Below are 20,595 nucleotides of genomic sequence, written 5' to 3' on the forward strand. Positions count from 1 at the left end.
GCTTTGGAAGATAACCCATTCTGAATGATGACCTTTTGAATGAACTATTTATTGTACTGCTTCCACATCAAAACACCATGTTCAACTATTTAGAACATCTCAGGCAAATTGGAAAAGTATGCAAAAAAGGAATTTGGTTTCCACACTAGCTTAACCCTTTCATTACTGTATTTCTGTTTAAATGCTCTGTGTTTCTTTTAATTACTTTAAATATAACAAAGAATTTAGTGAAATAACTTAGTCATCATTAAGCTAGTGTTAGGAACATAAATTGTGACAAAGGTTTGGTGGAAGATTTTAATTCAGAACTTACGTAAACAAGACATTTGTACGAAAGAGCCAGAGCCGGTTTCAGCCAGGTTGGTAACGAAAGGGTTAACCCTTTCATTACTGTATTTATTTTGAGATGCTCTGTTTCTTTCAATTACTTTAAATATAACAAAGAATTTAGTAAAATAACTTAATTATCATTAAGCTAGTGTTAGGAACATAAATTGTGACTGAGGTTAGTTGGAAGATTTTAATTAATTAAAACCTTATGAAAACAAGACATCTGTACAACAGAGCCGGTTTCAGCCGGGTTGGTAACAAAAAAGTTAAGCTTGAGAACTGAACACAATATTCTACTATCTGCAGCAGCCTTCTAACTAGGAATAAGAATCTGTCATTTCTGCAGTGAATTGTTACAGGTGATGAAAAATGGGCTTTGCATCCCAACAGAAAACAAAAAAGACAATGGTTATCACATAATGAGAGGCCAGAGCCTACACCAAAACCAGAACTACTCCATCCAAAAAAAAAATCCTTGCTCTGTGTTTGGTGAAACATGAAAGGTATCGTCCATTATGAGCTGCTGGAATATGGAAGGACCATCAATGCAGATGTATATTACCAACAACTTGGTCGAGTGAATGAAAAGTTACATCAAAAGTGGCCAAGTTTGGTAAACGGAAAAAGTGTTATTCTTCAGCATTGTCATGCTGGAGAATAACACTTGCTTTCCATGTTGGGTTGGACAGTTTGACATGGAGCTGGCCAAACTCCAGTTGTCTGTTGTGACATGGTTTCTGTGGCTGGATGCCCTTCCTAATGCCAACCACTTAACAAAGTGTGTTGGGTGCTTTTTAAGTACCATTGGCATGGGTAGTTTATGCAGCATTGGCACAGTGCTTCTTAAGTGGCACCAGCGCCTGAAAGGACAAGCCTGTATGTGTGGAAGACAACAATTTTATTTAGGTTTACATATCTTATCAAGTGCAGCAAACCACATCTCTCAGTCGCTTGTTATTTCCTCAGTGAGGCCCAGCTTTTAAAGATCCCTTCTCACCACTTCGTCCCACATCTTCCTGGGCCTACCCCTTCCACGGGTACCATCCACAATTAGAGCTCAGCACTTCTTTACGCAGCTGTCCTCATCCATACACATCACATGACCAGACCAGTGCAATCTTCTCTCTTGCACACAACATCTGATGCCTCTTATGCCCAGTTTTCCTCTTAAATCATATGCACTCGGTCCTGCATGCACACTGACATTACCCATCTAGCAGAGCATGCTGGCTTCATTTCTTTCAAGCTTTCACAAATCCTCTTTAGTCAAAGCCCATGTCTCACACCCATGTAACATAGCTGTACATACACAGGCATCATACAATCTGTCTTTCACTCTGAAGGAGAGGCCCTTAGTTACTAACAAAGGTAGAAGCTGTGTGAACTTTGGCCAGCCTGTTAGCTTGTTCTTATTCTAGCAACTACACTTTCAGAACTTCCTCCAACACTACTAACTTGGTCTCCTAGGTAACAAAAGCTATCTACTACTGCTAATGACCCTCCCCCCCCCCCCCCCCCCCCGAGTATTTGAGGGAGTCTATTGTCTCTCATTACTCATTTACTCTATTACTTGTTTCAGTCATTTGATTGTGGCCATGCTGGGGCACCGGCTTTAGTCGAGCAAATCGACCCCAGGACTTATTCTTTGTAAGCCTAGTACTTATTCTATCGGTCTCTTTTTGCAGAACCGCTAGGTTAGGGGGACATAAACACACCAGCATCGGTTGTCAAGTGATGTTGGGGCGACTAACACAGACACACAAACATATATACACACGTCCATATACATATATATGATGGGCTTCTTTCAGTTTCTGTCTACCAAATCCACTCACAAGGCTTTGGTTGGCCCAAGGCTATAGTAGAAGATACTTGCCCAAGGTGCCACGCAGTGGGACTGAACCCGGAACCATGTAGTTGGTAAGCAAGCTACTTACCACACAGCCACTCATACACCTGTGCATTTTTAGTGCTTATTGTACCTGCACATTTTCCACACACAAAGACTATATTCTCCACCAACCTTCCTGTGATTCCTCTACACCTTTAACATGTTCAAAGCTTGTACTGGGTATAATGTATGGAGCTTCTACCAACACCCTTCATACATATTGAGCTGGGCCATCTCCCAGAAGGGACTTGTGATTTGTCTGTTTTCCTACTTACTAGGAGTTTGGTTTTTTTCGCTAAATTAGCTCTAAGGCCCTTATATTCCAAGCCTTGCTTCCACACTGGGGACTTTATTAACTTGGCCATTTGCTAATGGCCAAGTTCATTTCAAATCTAATCAAATCATTGTAACCATGGTTGAACATTCCTGATAAAGTCTTTCCACAATTCATGAACATTCTCCATTGCTTATGGCAACTGCTCCTTACTGAGGTTTGTATCAATAAATAATTGAGCAGCTCTTCTTCTATTCTGTCCCCTGTAAGTTGGTTCCCACATTAGCAGCTTGTGTATAACTTCCTGGAGGCACAATGGCCCACTGGTTAGGGCAGCGGACTCGCGGTCGGAGGATCACAGTTTCGATTCCCAGATCAGGCATTGTGTGTGTTTATTGAGCGAAAATACCTAAAAGCTCCACGAGGCTCCTGCAGGGGATGGTGGTGACCCCTGTTGTATTCTTTCGCCACAACTTTCTCTCACTCTCTCTTCCTGTTTCTTGAGTAGTGCTGTGATGGACTGGCGTCCCGTCCAGCTTGAGGGAACACATATGCCACAGAAACCGGGAAACCGGGCCCATGAGCCTGGCTAGGCTTGAAAAGGGCAACATTTATCGTTTATCATATAACTTCCTGCTTAGTTCTCCAGCAATGTCATGCAAATTGTAACCATCGTTGAGTACTTGTACCTGTCTCTTTAAAACTATTTTATTAATAATGTAATGAAGTTAAATATATAAACACTCTAATATACTTTGTTGCCGTTGTTTTGCAGGTGTTAGTGATTGGTGGTGGTGATGGAGGTGTTCTGAGGGAAATTGTGAAACATCCTGATGTTGAAACTGTGGATCTTTGTGAGATCGATAAGGTAAAGTACATAGATGTTTCTTTGTCTCTTTAACCCTTTAGAATTTAATCTTACCATATCTGGCCTCTCCCAACTACCCTACAATGTCATTCTAAAAACAAACGATCACATCATTGAAATCTCAAAGTTACAGGATAATGCATGGTTAATCCAAAGCAATTGTGGATAAATAAGTGTTACACTTGACAGAGCAATCTGAATGCTGAAGGGTTAAGGTTCTGCCTGTCTTGTCTTGTAACGGCATTCACCTTGGTGGGGTTAAGCTGGTTCCTATTGAGTTCACCATGTCATGGGCCAAAGTGGTTATGCATGTCTGTCAGCAGCCAATTCTGCAGCATGTTAAAGCCATTCCTGGTTCCAGCGATGAACGCCAAAGACTTGAGGGCCAAGAATGAGCTTCATATCTGCTTTGACTGTTGTGAGCCATGTCTTCAGCTGACTGCCTCTCTGCATACACCAACCGGGGTGAAGATCTGGTGCTATTGCCTTCCAGATGAGCCTGTCATGGGTGTCGTCCTTTGTACTAAAGGGTTAAAAGCACATAGAAGTCTCTTTTCAAATTGTTGCAAGGTGTATGTTTTGTAAAAGAGGGTTTTAGTTGGTTGATTTGGTAGAATGGAACAAAAAAAAAAAATCAAACAAAGAGATGATACTCAGGACTGTATGATTCAGAAATTTGATTAGCAACCACAGTTTCAGGTTCAGTCCCACTGTACAGTCTTAGCCAAGGGTCTTCTAATATAGCTTTGTAATGATCAATGACTTGAGAGTGAAATTGGGTAACATGCTTGTGCCAATGACATGCAAAATGCACCTGTGTCGGTGACGTGCAAAACGCACCTGTGCCAGTGACATGCAAAATGCACCTGTGTCGTTGACATGCAAAACGCACCTGTGTCGATGATATGCAAAATGCACACACACCTGTGTTGCTGACATGCAAAACACACCTGTGTTGCTGACATGCAAAACGCACCTGTGTCGGTGACATGCAAAACACACCTGTGTCAGTGACAGACAGAGGCACCTGTGCAGGTGACATACAAGAGCCACCTGTGCTGGTGACATGCAAAACACACCTGTGTCGGTGTCATGCAAAACGCACCTGTGCCAGTGACAGACATGAGGCACCTGTGCAGGTGACATGCAAGAGGTACCCATGTGTGACATACAAAGGCACTTTTCCTGGTGACATGCAAGAGGCACCCATACCAGTGACACTCAAGACACACCCATGCTGGTGACACACAAAAGGCATCTACCTGTGCTATACACTCTGGGCCTATACATGTGTGTGTGTGTATGTATACACACAAACACTTTGTGTATATGTATGCATGAATTCATTAACATCTTCCTTTGTGTCTTTCTAACTCTCCCTGTTTCTCTTAGATTCTGTTTTATTCTAACTCTTTGATTCTCACTCCCATTCTCTCTCTCTCTAAGTTTTTTTCTTTTGTCTTTCTCTCCCTACAGAAAGTAATTGAATTATCACAGAAGTATTTACCACAACTAGCTTGTGGTTTTTCTAGTCCGAAATGCAAGATTCATTATGGTGATGGGTTTAAATTTATGGAGAATCATAAAAATGAATTCGATGTCATCATCACTGACTCTTCCGATCCCATTGGTTTGTATTCCTTTCATATTTATCTAATATTTATCTTATTGCTGGCACTTTTGCTGCATTTGCATGTGTGTATTTGTATACTTTTAAAGGCACATGGCCCAGTGGTTAGAGTGTTGGGCGGCGAGCTGGCAGAAACATTAGCATGCCGGGCGAAATGTTTAGCAGTATTTCGTCTGTCGTTACGTTGTGAGTTCAAATTCCGCCGAGGTCGACTTTGCTTTTCATCCTTTCGGGGTCGATAAATTAAGTACCAGTTGCGCACTGGGGTCAATGTAATCGACTTAATACCTATGTCTGTCCTTGTTTGTCCCCTCTGTGTTTAGCCCCTTGTGGGTAATAAAGAAATAGGTTAGAGTGTTGGGCTCACAATCATGAGGTAGTGACTTCGATTCCTGGACTGGGCTGTGTTTTGTGTTCTTGAGCAAAACATTTTATTTCATGTGCTCCCGTTCGCTCAGCTGTAGAAATGAGTTGCAACGTCACAGGTGCCAAGCTGTATCGGTGACAAGCTGTGTGTGTGTATAGATATCTTTGTATGTATGTACATGTATATATACACATATACATATATGTATTTTTATATATGTGTATATATGTATGTGAAGGCGCATGGCTCAGTGGTTAGAGCGTCGATCTTATGACCGTGAGGTTGTGAGTTCGAAGCCCGGACCGGGCTGCGTGTTGTGTTCTTGAGCAAGGCACTTTATTTCACGTTGCTCCAGTTCACTCAGCTGTAGAAATGAGTTGCGACATCACTGGTGCCAAACTATTGGCCCTTGCCTTTCTCTTCAATAACATCGGTGGAATGGAGAGGAGAGGCCGGTATGCATGGGCAACTGCTGGTCTTCTATAAACAACCTTGCCCAGACTTGTGCTTCAGAGGGGAACTTTCCAAGTGCAATTCCATGGTCATTCATGACTGAAGGGATTCTTTACCCCATGTTTGTATGAGTGAGTGTGTATCTGTAGATGTATATGTATATTTGTCTGGATGGGGTGCAGGCATGGCTGTGTGGTCAAGAAGTTTGCATTACAACTTTGTGACTTTGGGTTCAATCCCACTGCACTGTGCAATAACACTTGGATATGTGTTGTGCCTTCTATTATAATCCTAGGTTGACCACTGTCTTGTGAATAGGTTGATAGATAGAAACTTTACAAAGCATGTGTGTATGTATATACACACACACACACACATAAAAACCATCCAATCCACACTGTAAAGTGGTTGGCATTTGGAAGGGCATCCAGCTGTAAAAATGATACAAAACGGACCTCACCTGTGCTGGTGCCACATAAAAAGCACTCAGTCCACTCTGCTGAGTGGTTGGTGTTAGGAAGGGCATCCAGCTGTAGAAACACTGCCAGATCAGACGTGAGCCTGGTGCAGCCTCCTGGCTTCCCAGACCCCAGTCGAACCGTCCAACCTGTGCTAGCATGAAAAATAGACGTTAAACAATGATGATGTATATATAAGTGTTATAATATCCTAACTTATATTATTATTACTATATATAGGCGCAGGAGTGGCTGTGTGATAAGTAGCTTGCTTACCAGCCACATGGTTCTTTGTTCAGTCCCACTGCGTGGCACCTGGGGCAAGTGTCTTCTACTATAGCCTTGGGCCGACCAAAGACTTGTGAGTGGATTTGGTAGATGGAAACTGAAAGAAGCCCATCGTATATATATATATATATATATGTGTGTGTGTGGTTGTGTATATGTTTGTGTGTCTGTTTGTCCCCCCAACATCACTTGATAACCGATGCTGGTGTGTTTACGTCCCCGTCACTTAGCAGTTCGGCAGAGAGACGGATAGAATAAGTACTAGGCTTACAAAGAATAAGTCCTAAAGGCTGTGCTCCAGCATGGGCTCAGTCAAATGACTGAAACAAATAAAAAATATATATATATATATATCATATATATATAAGTTGAAAATTCACCGGGATTCATTTAGATTTTTAATTAAAAAATTTTTAAGGACTTAAATGATATCACGGATTTCTCTGGTTTTAAAAAGTTGAGCTAGAAAGACATGGAGCTCAATTGCAATTGTCTTGCTTCTGATTGGAGTTCAAAAATTCTCTTGTTTTTATAGAGAGAACCTGGCTCCACTTAATATCTGTTTTGGGTATGTTTTGACCATGTGATATTAGGTTTAGAAACTTTTGTAAGTTGCCCTGTCATTCTTTAATGTCATGTGACAAGATGTCTGGTACTGTAAATTAAAGCTGTCACACAGCGACAGTCAAACAAAGGAAATATTTTCAAACAAAAATACCAGCCAATACTGAATAAACTTTAACAAACTACATTCACCAACAACTATTCTCTCTCTCTCTCTCTCTCTCTCACACACACATACACTACTGCTTGATATGTTGTATTTTTAGGTGTAGGAGTGGCTGTGTGGTAAGTAGCTTGCTTACTAACCACATGGTTCCAGGTTCAGTCCTAATGTGTGGTACCTTGGGAAAGTGTCTTCTACTATAGCCTCGGGCTAACCAAAGTCTTGAGTGGATTTGGTAGATGGAAACTGAAAGAAGCCCGTTGTATATATGTATGTGTGTATATGTTTGTGTCTGTGTTTGTCCCCCCAACATCGTTTGACAATCAATGCTGGTGTGTTTACGTCCCCGTAACTTAGCGGTTTGGCAAAGGAGACCGATAGAAAGAGGTACTAGGCTTACAAAGAATAAGTCCTGGGGTTGATTTGCTTGACTAAAGGCACTGCTCCAGCATGGCCACAGTCAAATGACTGAAACAAGTAAAAGAGTAAAAGCTAGTAAGTTAAACTCTGGACATAATCGTGACTTTTTCCCATATGATACTAATGCACAAATTTAGTGGAGAACAAAATTTGATGCCTGCGTACATAGACACAAACCATAACTATTCAACCATTAGGCTCCACAGGAACAACTCCTCCCCACTCTATCACTTGACAGAGCTTTATTTTGGGATTGTTACTAAACATGTTCACTCAACCATGTCGACCTTAATTTTCATCACTAAAAATCACATGTATGTATGTATGTGTGTTTGCATGTTACTGTCTGCTTGACTTGACTTTTCGTAATAGTTCCAAACGAGTGCTACTGTCATGCAAGTGGTGTTGTTTTTTTCCAATCCTTTATGATAATATATCTGGGCCAAGGTGGCAAGCTAGCTGAAACATTAGCACGCCGGGTGAAATGCTTAGCGGTATTTCACCTGTCTTTACGTTCTGAGTTCAAATTCTGCTGAGATCAACTTTGCCTTTCATCCTTTCAGGGTCGATAAATTAAGTACCAGTTACGCACTGGAGTCGATGTAATCAACTTAATCCGTTTGTCTATCCTTGTTTGTCCCCTCTGTGTTTAGCCCCTTGTGGGTAGTAAAGAAATGGGTATTTCATCTGTCTTTATGTTCTGAGTTCAAATTCTGCTGAGATCAACTTTGCCTTTCATTCTTTCGGGGTCAATAAATTAAGTACTAGTTGTGTACTGGGAGTCGATCTAATCGACTGGCACCCCCTCCCCTAAAATTTCAGGCCTTGTGCCTAGAGTAGAAAAGAATAATGTGTCTGGCTATGAGGTTCAGGCATGGTTGTATGTGTGGTTAAGCAGTTTGCCTTCCAACCATGTAGTTTTGGATTTAGTCCCACTGCAAGGAAACTTGGGAAAATGTTTTCTACTATATATAGTGGTACCTTGGGCAAGTATCTTCTACTATAGCCTCGGGCCGACCAAAGCCTTGTGAGTGGATTTGGTAGACGGAAACTGAAAGAAGCCCGTCGTATATATGTGTATATATATATATATATATATATATATATATATAATATATATATATATATATATATATATATATATATATATATATGTGTGTGTGTGTATATGTTGTGTATCTGTGTTTGTCCTCTCAACATCGCTTGACAACCGATGCTGGTGTATTTAGGTCCCAGTAACTTAGCAGTTCAGCAAAGCAGACCGATAGAATAAGTACTAAGCTTACAAAGAATAAGTCCTGGGGTCAATTTGATTCGACTAAAAGGTGGTGCTCCAGCATGGCCGGAGTCAAATGACTGAAACAAGCAAACGAATATATATATATATATAAAGACAATGTTCATATTTATATGTATCTAAGACATTCCAACCATGACTATCCTGTATTTCATTTGACCTGTATCTTACTGTAGGCACATTATGTCACCATGGTTTTCTCCCCTGTAGTGGCAGGGGAAACAATCCCAGTGAAAATTCAGGGTGCTAAAGGTTAAGTGCAATGTATCCAGAACTAGATAATCTAACATCTCTTTCATTTTTTTAAAGGCATTACATAGGGTGATGGTTGAGGAAGATTTGGCTGCTGTTTCTAGCATGTTGAAAATCACTTAGAGGCTGCCTTGTCAGATTATTCTGTTAATCTTTGCAGAAAGGTGTGAATGTCACAACTTCCCGCGAATATTGGTTTCGCATTTTGGCACAATGCCAGCAAGTTTGGGAGAGGGGTTAAGTCGATTACATCGACCTCAGTGTTCAACTGGTACTTACTTTATCAACCCCAAAAGGATGAAAGGCAAAATTTGAACTCAGAATGTCAAGATGAGTGAAATGTTGCAAAGCATTTTGCCTGGCGTGTGCTAACAATTCTACCAGCTCTCCATTGTAACTTCCCTCAAATATTCAGGGGAGAAAACCATGGTGACATAATGTGCCTACAGTATGCTACAGGTCAAATATTCAAGGCCTGAAATTTTTGGGGAGGGGTCCAGTCGATTAGATCGACCACAGTATGCAGCTAGTACTTAATTCATTGACCCTGAAAGGCATAGACGACCTTGGCGGAATTTGAACTCAGAACATAAAGACAGACGAAATACCTATTTCTATTTCTTTACTGCCCACAAGGGGCTAAACTCAGAGAGGACAAACAAGGACAGACAAACGGATTAAGTCGATTATATCGACCCCAGTGCGTAACTGGTACTTATTTAATCGACCCCGAAAGGATGAAAGGCAAAGTCGACCTCGGCGGAATTTGAACTCAGAACGTAGCGGCAGATGAAATATCTATTTCTTTACTACCCACAAGGGGCAAAACACAGGGAGGACAAACAAGGACAGACAAATGGATTAAGTCGATTACATTGACCCCAGTGCGTAACTGGTACTTATTTAATCAACCCTGAAAGGATGAAAGGCAAAGTTGACCTCGGCGGAATTTGAACTCAGAACGTAAAGACAGATGAAATACCACTAAGCATTTCGCCTGGTATGCTAACGATTCTGCCATCTCGCCACCTTAACTTCCCTCAAATATTACAGGCATTATATCTATGGTTTCTATTAAGAAAAATATCTTATTGAAAGAGGAGCTCTGTCGGGCTGACTTTCTCACGTCACAACTATGGGAAGGTAACAATGTAGCTTGAAATGTGTCTGTGACCTACTTATCTACAAACAACACCTGCCTTCAAGTTTATTTAGTAATAATACTCTTTTCTTACTATAAGCATAAAACCTGAAATTATGGCAGAGGGAGACTAGTGGATTACATTGACGCCAGTGTTCAGTTGTTTCTTTTTTTAATGGTCTTGCGAAGAGGAGAGGTTAAGTTGACCTCGGTGGAGGAACAATAGTAATGATAATAAAGATTTCAAATTTTGGCACAAGGCCAGCAATTTCAGGGGAATTACATTGGCCCAGAAAGGATGAATGGCATGGTCGATCTTATTTCTTTACTGCCCTCAAATGGCTATACACAGAGGGGACAAACAAAGACAGACAAACGGATTAAGTTGATTATATCGACACCAGTGTGTAACTGATACTTATTTAATCGACCCCGAAAGGCAAAGTTGACCTCAGCAGAATTTGAACTCAGAATATAGCGGCAGACGAAATACCGCTAAGCATTTCGTCCAACGTGCTGACATTTCTACCAGCTTGCCGCCTTTCTTCCAAGATTGACCATGGCATGGTTGATCTTGGCAGAATTTGAACTCAGAACATAAAAACGGACAAAATGTTGCTATGCATTTTGCCCCGCTCATTGCCTTAGTAACAACAACAACAATAATAACCCTTTCTACATTAAGCACAAGGCCAGAAATTTTGGTGTAGGGAGCTAGTCGATTACATCAACCCCAATGTGTTACTGATACTTATTTCATTGTCCCCAAAAGGATGAAAAGCAAAGTCGACCTTGGTGGAATTTGAACTCAGAACATAAAGATGAATGGAATACCACTAAGCATTTTGCCCGGTATGCTAATGATTCTGCCAACTTGCTGCCTCAATAGCAATAACAACAACTATAATAATAACAAAACACTAGATACAGTGCAGATAAATATTTCGCTTTGGATTGGGTTTTTTTTTTTTTGTATGTAAGCATATGGATATGAAAATAAAGAGATCAACATACAGACGGATAGGTTCATAGGTTGTAAGAACAGACAAGCACACATATGCAAATGGAGACTGAAACAAATGACCATATATACACACACACACACACTTTACTCCACACAAGGATACATATGGAGACACAGACCCACACATAGAGGTGCACATCCATACTTACAAACATGGTACATAGTTGCAAACCACACACATGCACAGACCTGCACACACCAGGAGACAGGTGCGTACATATACAAACACATGCTCATACACAAACACGGACATACAAGCACATGACTATGCAGAATACATACATATATACATATGCATACATACACATATACATGAATATGTAGGATACATACATACAGATGCACACACATATATGCTTATGCATACATACACACATACATACATACACATGCATACATACATACACACATATGTACATGCATGCAAGCATAGGCACACACACACTCTGACCCACACACATGCGCACAGACAAACAAAAAAGAATGCAGTGTAAATAACGGACAGTCAAGACTATTGAAAAGGTTGCAAGATGCAACGAAAATTTTAGGAAAATAGAAATAAGAAATAAGTGGAAATTTCACTGGTGAGTGTGTTAAATTAAAAGGCACAAAAAGAAAATGACTCCCCCAGACACAACAGAAAATGCAGATAAATATTTTGCAGTAGTGACTGTGTGGTAAGTAGCTTGTTTACCAACCACATGGTTCCGGGTTCAGTCCACTGCATGGCACCTTGGACAAGTGTCTTCTACTATAGCCTCGGGCCAACCAAAGCCTTGTGAGTGGATTTGGTAGACGGAAACTGAAAGAAGCCCGTCGTATATATATATATATATATATATATATATATATATGCGTGTGTGTGTTTGTGTGTCTGTGTTTGTCCCCCTAGCATTGCTTGACAACCGATGCTGGTGTGTTTATGTCCCCGTTACTTAGCGGTTCGGCAAAAGAGACCGATAGAATAAGTACTGGGCTTACAAAGAATAAGTCCCGGGGTCGAGTTGCTCAATTAAAGGTGGTGTTCCAGCATGGCCACAGTCAAATGACTGAAACAAGTAAAAGAATAAAGAGAGAGAGTATTTTATAAAGGATTGAAAAGCTGAAATGTGAAAGAAAAAACTTGCTACAAGTTATTTTCATTGTTTATATCTTATATATTAAAATTAAAAAGTTTGTTTTTTCTCCCCCTATCTATTCTTTCAGGTCCTGCATCTTCCCTCTTTGAGAAATCCTATTATGAATTAATGAAGAATGCTCTCAAACCAAATGGAATTATATGCAACCAAGGTAAAATTTTATTATCTACACACATCGAGGCATCAGATGTAGTGTGCAAGAGAGAAGACTGCACTGGTACAGCCACGTAATGTGTATGAATGAAGACAGTTGCATCAAGAGGTGCCAATCTCTAGTTGTGGAGGGAACATGTGGAAGGGGTAGACCCAGGAAGACGTGGGACAAAGTGGTGAGAAAGGATCTTCAGACAATGTTGGGTCTCGCAGAGGGTATAACAGGGGACCAAGACTCCTGGAATTTACTGTGCTTGAGATATGTCAAGCTAAGTAAAATCGTGGTTGTCTTTGCACACTGGCTTGTCTCCTGTATCTCTCCCCACCTGAGCATCCTTAATCTTGTGGGCTTTTAGGTGCTGGTCCCTCATAAAATGCATCCAGTACACTCTGTAAAGTGGTTGGTGTTAGGAAGGGCATCCAACTATAGATACCTTGCCAAAACAGACATGGGGCCTGAACAGCCCCTCAGCTAGTCAGCTCCTGTCAAATTGTCCAACACATGCCAGCATGGAAAAATGGCTGTTAAATGATGATGATGAGTCAAAGGGTAAAAGGCTGCTCTCTTCATTGGGACTACAGGCATCTCTGTCTTACTAAGGAAGCAATTCTACCCCTGAAAAATCTTGACATAACCTAGAGTTGTAAAACACAAAATGGTAAGATTTTAGTGGAGTGTAATATAGAAGATGTCTGTTTCTTAACTTTTAAATTCAGATTTTGAACTTATAAATTTATCAAGCTGAATGTCTCCATCTGTATGTGTGTTTTTTATATTTTAATTACAAATATATCATGCTTGATGGCATCGGGCTTATTAGACATACCCCAAGCTCAGCTATGCATTTCAGGAGAAAGTTTTTAGTGTGTTAACCTTTCAGCATTTAAACTGATCATATGCAACCCAAATATTCTACATGTTTTGTGTTCAAACTAGCCAGATCCAGCCTTTCGCACTTACCTTACAATATCATTTAAAATTAAATATAAAGTCATTATATGTCAGGAGCACAGGGCTTAGAATTTTCCAGCATTAAACTGCTTGTTGTTTTCCTCAGCCCACCTGCATAGTGCAATATCTCCAGGGTTCTGTATTCTGTGAGAGACTTTAGTATTGTCTGAGCAGCTGGGGGCATTTAAAACTAAAGCATATCAAAATGTCAAATCTATGATCCAGCCCCTCACACTGTCATTCTAAAAATAATCACTTTAACCCTTTCGTTACTAACCCGGCCAAAACCGGCTCTGTAGTACAAATGTCTTGTTTTCATAAGTTTTGCATCAAAATATACCACCAAACATTAGTTGCAATTTATATTCCTAACACTAGCTTAATGATAGCTAAGTTATTTTACTAAATTCTTTGTTATATTTAAAATAATTGAGAGAAAAACAAAGCATCTCAAAATAAATACGGTAACGAAAGGGTTAATGAAATCTCAAGGCTACAAGATACTCTTTTACTTGTTTCAGTCATTTGACTGTGGCCATGCTGGAGCACTGCATTTACTTGAGCAAATCGACCCCAGAACTTATTCTTTGTAAGCCTAGTACTTATTCTATTGGTCTCTTTTGCAGAACTGCTAAGTTACAAGGACGTAAACACACCAGCATCGCTTGTCAAGCAATGTTGGCGGGGACAAACACAGACACACAAACATACGTATATCTGACAAGCTTCTTTCAGTTTCCTTCTACCAAATCCACTCACAAGGCTTCGGTCGGCCCGAGGCTATAGTAGAAGACACTTGTCCAAGGTGCCACGCAGTGGGACCGAACCCGGAACCATGTGGTTCGTAAGCAAGCTACTTACCACACAGCCACTCCTACGCCTATAATGCATGATTAATTTAAAACAATGTGAATGAATAAGCATTACATTAGACAGAATTATCTGACAGCTAAATGGTTAAAGTATGTAATATTGGACCTGGGTGATTCTTTTTGAGATGCTTTTTTTTGCAGGTTGGGGCAAGTGTCTCATATGCCATCAAATCAAATTTATTTACTCTCCATGTGTTTTAATATTATTTTCTTTTAAATTCAGGTGAATCAATGTGGCTTCACTTAGACTTGATTAAATCAATGAAAAATTTCTGCCACCAAATTTATCCTGTTGTAGAATACTGTTATACAACAATACCTACATATCCAAGTGGTCAGATTGGTTTTCTCATTTGTAGTACAAACCCAGTAAGTATGATTGTAGTTTTGAAATATCTGATTGTTTTTTTTGTTGTTTTTTTTACTTGTTTCAGTCATTGGGCTGTGGCCATGCTGGGGTACTGCCTTGAAGGGTTTAGATGAACAAATCGACCCCCGTTTTTTTTTTTCTTAGTCTTGTACTTATTATATCTGCCTCTTTTGCTGAATTACTAAATTACAGGGATGTAAACAAACCAACAATGGTTGTGAAGCAATGGGGGTGAGGAAAACACACACACAAGCACACAACGGGCTTCTTTCAGTTTCTGTCTATCAAGTCCACTCACAAAGCTTTGGTCTACCTTGGGCTGTTGTAGAAGACACTTGCTCAAGATGCCACACAGTGGGACTGAACCTGGGATCATGTGGTTGACAAGCACACTTCTTACCACACAGCCATGCCTAATATTTTTCTAGTCATGCAAAAATTTCATTTTAGTCCATTGTATTTTCTATTCCACCTTCCCAACTGCCAAAAGAAGTGACCAAAGTAGTGTTACTAATTCTCTTGCAATGATCAGACATTGGGGTTTCTAAGATATGATTGATGGATGTGTGTTTGTGTGGTATTGGAGTTTGCTTTCCAATCACATGGTTCTGGGTTCAGTCCTACTGTAATGCTCCTTGTGCAAATGTCTTCTACTGTAGCCCCTGGTCAAGCAAAGCCTTGTGGGTGGATTTGGTTGTCAGAAATAGGAAGAAACTGATCGCTTCGAACAAGTCGGGCGGGACCGCTGCTGCTGATGTCCCAAAATAGCAATTCAGCAATAGCGTCGCTGGCGGAATTGCCATTTTGAGACATTGGTGGCGGCGGTGGCAGTCCTGCCATTGTCATCGTCGACGTCCCGCCCAACTTGTTCAAAGAGATCGAGATGAAAAGGATCGCTTGCATACGACCCGACTTGCTGTTCAGAGCGACGTCCTTAGTAGAGCAGCTACCTCACTGCGATCTATTGAGTCTCTTCTCACAAACAACACGATCCGCAAAGAAGGCGGTGAGCTGGCAGAAACGTTAGCACGCCAGTCGAAATGTTTAGCAGTATTTCATCTGCCGTTACATTCTGAGTTCAAATTCCGCTGAGGTCGACTTTGCCTTTCATCCTTTCGGGGTCAATTAAAGCAGTACCAGTTATGCACTGGGGTCGATATAATCGACTTAATCCGTTTGTTTGTCCCCTCTGTGTGTAGCCCCTTGTGGGCAGTAAAGAAATAAGAAATGGGAGGAAACCTATCATATATATGTGTATATCTGTGTATGGTTGTTGTAAATGAGTGTTACTGTTGTACAAGCAGTTTCCTTCATTTTTAAGCTTCCATAAAAAAAATGTCCTGACATGGGATAAAAATAAAGTTACTTAGTTGAGCACTCTATTGGTTATGTCAACAAGGGTTCCAGTTGGTCCGATCAACGAAACAGCCTGATGTGCAAGTGGCTGAGCGCTCCACAGACACACATATCCTTATTGTAGTTCTCAGGGAGATTCAGCATGATTCACCAAGTGTGACAAGGCTGGCCCTTTGAATTACTGGTACTACTCATTTTTGGCTGCTGAGTGGAAATTGTGAAATCAAGTGTCTTGCTCAAGGACACAACACGTTGCCAGGAATTGAACTCGTGGCCTTATGATCATGAACCAAATATTCTAACCATTAAACCATGTGTCTTCACTTTCTTGGAAACAGTTGAGGGTTGGTGACAGGAAAAGCATCTGGCAATAGAAAATCTGTCAGAACCAATTCTATTCGACCCATGCAAGCATGGAAAAAAAAAGACAGACATTAAAATGACATTGTCATTTAATGTCTGCTTTCCAAGCTGGCATGGGTTGGACGGTTTGACTGAGGACTGGTGAGCTAGAAGGCTGCACCAGGCTCCAATCTGATCTGGCAAAGTTTTTACAGCTGGATGCCCTTCCTAACGCCAACCACTCTGTGAGTGTAGTGGGTGCATTTTACGTGCCAGGGGAGGCTGGCAGCGGCCACAATCGGTTGGTGCTTTTTACGTGCCACCGGCACAGAAGCCAGCCAAGGCGGCGCTGGCATTGGCCACGTTCGGATGGCGCTTTTTACGTGCCACTGGCATGGGTATCACAACTACAACAGCTAGATGCCCTTCCTAACGCCAACCACTCTGAGAGTGTAGTGGGTGCTTTTACGTGCCACCAGCACAAGGGCTGGTCAGGCAGTACTGGCAACGACCACACTCAAAAGGTGTTTTTTATGTGCTACTGGCACTGGCAATGACCACACTCGAATGTTGCTTTTCACGTGCCACCAGCACATGTGCCAGTAAGGTGATGCTGGTAACAATCACGCTTGAATGGTGCTTTTTATGTGCCACTGGCACAGGAGCCAGTCAGCGGCCCTGGCAAAGATCAATTTCTGATTCCGATCAATAGTTACCTGGAAAAGTCCAAACTTTCTCGTTTTCATTAAAGACTCTCTTGCAAACATTTTCTGTAGACTGTATAACCCCCAAGAAAATAGCTATAACTCCAGCTGCTGTCACTAATTTGTAATTAAACTGATGATAATGAAATCTTTTACTAACCATTTCCTCTCTTTTCTCTTTCAAACAGGAAAGCAATTTAAAAGAACCTGTTCGTGAATTCAGTGCTGAAGAAGTTAAAAAACTTGGATTACGATATTATAACAGTGATATCCATAGAGCTAGTTTTGTTCTGCCAGAGTTTGTCCGACAGGTAATTATACTTCCAATCATAATTTTCTTCTTCATTTCAGCTTTTCTTCCGTCTTTAAACTTGATGGGTTTTTTTTTTTTTTATGTAGCAGCTAACACACAAGTCCAGTTTCTAGAGTGGAATAGTGTATTTGATAAAGTGCAGGCTGGCTGTTTGGAGAAGTTTGCTTGTAAAATACATGGTTTTGGGTTCAGTCCCACTACTGTGTGGGACCTTGAGCAAGTGTCTTGATTGCACTACTGGCTTGGGCTGGTTGTGTGTGTGTGTATATATATATATATATATATACACATAGGCACACGAGTGGCTCTGTGGTAAGGAGCTTTCTTACCAACCGCATGGTTCTGGGTTCAGTCCCACTGCGTGGAACCATGGGCAAGTGTCTTCTACTATAGCCTCGGACTGACCAAAGCCTTGTGAGTGGATTTGGTAGACGGAAACTGAAAGAAGCCCTTCGTATATGTGTGTGTGTGTGTATATATATATGGGTCCAAGCATGATCATTGCTAGAGGGGCTATCTGGCCTCCGTGCCGGTGGCACGTAAAAGACACCATCTGAGTGTGACCGTTACCAGCATCACCTTACTGGTACCTGTGCCGGTATCATGTGTAAAAGATTCAAGTGAGGTCGTTGCCAGTACCACCTGACTGGCCCCGTGTTAATGATATCCTCTACTGTTCAGTAAGAGCACCAATGTGATGTCTGTGTTGTTGCCAGTGGTGTCCACCTTGGGTCCATTTGCTGTGGTGGCCTTGTGTATTGGGGATGGTCCCATCTGTGCAATTAATGTAGCCAGGTTAGTTATTGTACAATCTTTTGCGCCATGCACAAAAAACGAGTATGGAGACTTGTGCATCCACAAAATATATTTTATAGTTATATATATAGCATATTTTAATGACCTCCACTTGTTTGCGGTGCAGCAACTACTCACTGTTGCAAGTGCTACCTTGCAGTATTGTTGGTGCAGCTTCATCAGGGTCCATCCATGACCAAATGGGCATCCATTTGGTCATCCTCAAAGTGAACTGATTTAACAATTAAATGTAGTCCCAGACATTAGATATTGATCATTGTGTTTAGCTGTTAACTGAGAGCTAATACAGTATCCGTCCGGATATTATATCGCTCCAATCTCATATATATAAACATATTGTTGTGACCCCTTCCGGTCATGGGATTGCACCTAGAAGGTTACCCTCCGAGGCACAAGTCTGGGCAAAGTTGTTTATGGAAGACCAGCAGTCGCCCATGCATACCAGGCTCCCCATTCCACACCACTGATATTATCCAAAGCAAAGGCTGATACAGCTTGGCACCAGTGACGTTGCAGCTCATTTATTAACGTGCAAGTGGCTGAGCACTCCACAGACAAGTGTACCCTTAACGTAGTTCTCAGGGAAATTCAGCATGACAAGGCTGGCCCTTTGAAATACAGGTACAACAGAAACAAGAAGAAAGAGTGAGAGAAAGTTACGGTGAAAGAGTACAGCAGGATTCACCATCTTCCACTGCCAGAGCCTTGTGGAGCTATAGGTGTTTTTGCTCAATAAACATTCACCATGCTCGGTCTGGGAATCGAAACCATGATCCTATGACCGCGATCCACTGCCCTAACCAACAGGCCATTGCATCTCCACAATCTCACATATATATATATATATATATATGTGTGTGTGCTTAACTCCCTGCCTTGACATGACATAATAGTTGTAAAATGAGTGTCACTGTCATCATGCAAGTGGTGTGTCCTTTGTTTCCATTCTTACATGAAAATATGTCTGGCTATGAGGAAAAATTACCTTACTTGAAAACAGGTGAAGGCTGGCAACAGCATCTGGCTGTAGACTGTCCACCTCTACAAATGCCATCTAACTCATGCAGGTATGGAAAAGTGGATGTTAAGACAATGATAGTGATGATATTGTTGCTATAATTATTTGTTTTTTGTTGTTCTTTTCAACAAATACCTGACTGTTATTTCTGAAGTATTATTAGCCAGTCAAATGTAATACTTATTTATTCACATTTTAAAAAATTAATCATGTAGCTTTGAGATTTTCATGATGTGACTGCTTATTCTGAGAAGGACGTTGTAAGACACTCGCTTGCAGGTAGACTATTTAGACTAGATATCATCAGTTTGAATGCTAAATAGTGTGTGTGTGTATGCAGCCTTCTACCCAGGAGTCTAGTGTTCAAGTAGTTTCCAGCAGCAAATTGTAGTTCTTTTATTATTATCATCCCTATATTTCTTTTTATAATAAATCTCTGAATGAAAGTAACTGCACGACAATGTGAGGTATATTTGCCATCTCAATATGGCTAAAGGGTGGGTGTTACTGTAGCTTGTAGCCCCAGGAGAACATCTCCTCCAGCTGGCTATAGATAGGGCACAGAAAGTGTGTCTATAGCCAGCTGGAGGAGATGTTCTCCCGGGGCTACAAGCTACAGTAACACCCACCCTTAGTGGTTAGCCATATTGAGATGGCAAATATACCTCATCTATATTTCTTTTATTATTTATTAATGAATCTCTGTTTATTTCCAGGCATTGTCGCAGTGATTGTAAAGACAGTCCTTTTTGGAATGGTCATATTCATTACATGGAGAAAAAAAAAGTTGTCTCATCTGGAAAATATATATTCAATAAACCAATCTCTACTTAGATTGTGTAATTTTTTTTTCTGCTAATAAACTGGTCTAAAATTGAACCTGTTTCCATTTTCCTTCAGATTTCTTTGTATGTTTGGTTAAGAAGTTTCAAGTTCAATTCCACTACACGGCACCTTGACCTAGTGTCTTGAAATTTGGTAGATGGAAACTGTACCGTACTTAGCAGTTCGGCAAGAGAGACCGATAGAATAAGTACTAGGCTTACAAAGAAAAGTCCTGGGGTCGATTTAAGTTAAGTTAATTTTTTGGCTCAAAAAGCAAAGCCATGTAGGGGGACATGGAGTTATGTACAGGGAGGG

At 40.9% G+C, this 20,595-nt stretch overlaps 1 protein-coding gene across 1 annotated transcript in view; it reads left to right on the forward strand.

Annotated features, from left to right (window-relative positions):
• The window catches only part of LOC115217985 (spermidine synthase), a 30,571-nt gene extending 10,237 nt beyond the window's left edge, over positions 1 to 20,334 (forward strand). The window contains exons 4-9 of the mRNA XM_029787724.2: positions 3,271 to 3,363; positions 4,840 to 4,993; positions 12,627 to 12,710; positions 14,760 to 14,905; positions 17,497 to 17,619; positions 20,172 to 20,334. Coding sequence (XP_029643584.1) covers positions 3,271 to 3,363; positions 4,840 to 4,993; positions 12,627 to 12,710; positions 14,760 to 14,905; positions 17,497 to 17,619; positions 20,172 to 20,186 — 615 coding nt within the window. The 3' untranslated portion in view covers positions 20,187 to 20,334. The remainder of the gene's footprint in view (positions 1 to 3,270; positions 3,364 to 4,839; positions 4,994 to 12,626; positions 12,711 to 14,759; positions 14,906 to 17,496; positions 17,620 to 20,171) is intronic.
• Positions 20,335 to 20,595: the final 261 nt, after the last annotated feature.

This window comes from Octopus sinensis, linkage group LG12, assembly GCF_006345805.1.
Source record: "Octopus sinensis linkage group LG12, ASM634580v1, whole genome shotgun sequence".
Lineage (NCBI taxonomy): Eukaryota > Metazoa > Mollusca > Cephalopoda > Octopoda > Octopodidae > Octopus > Octopus sinensis.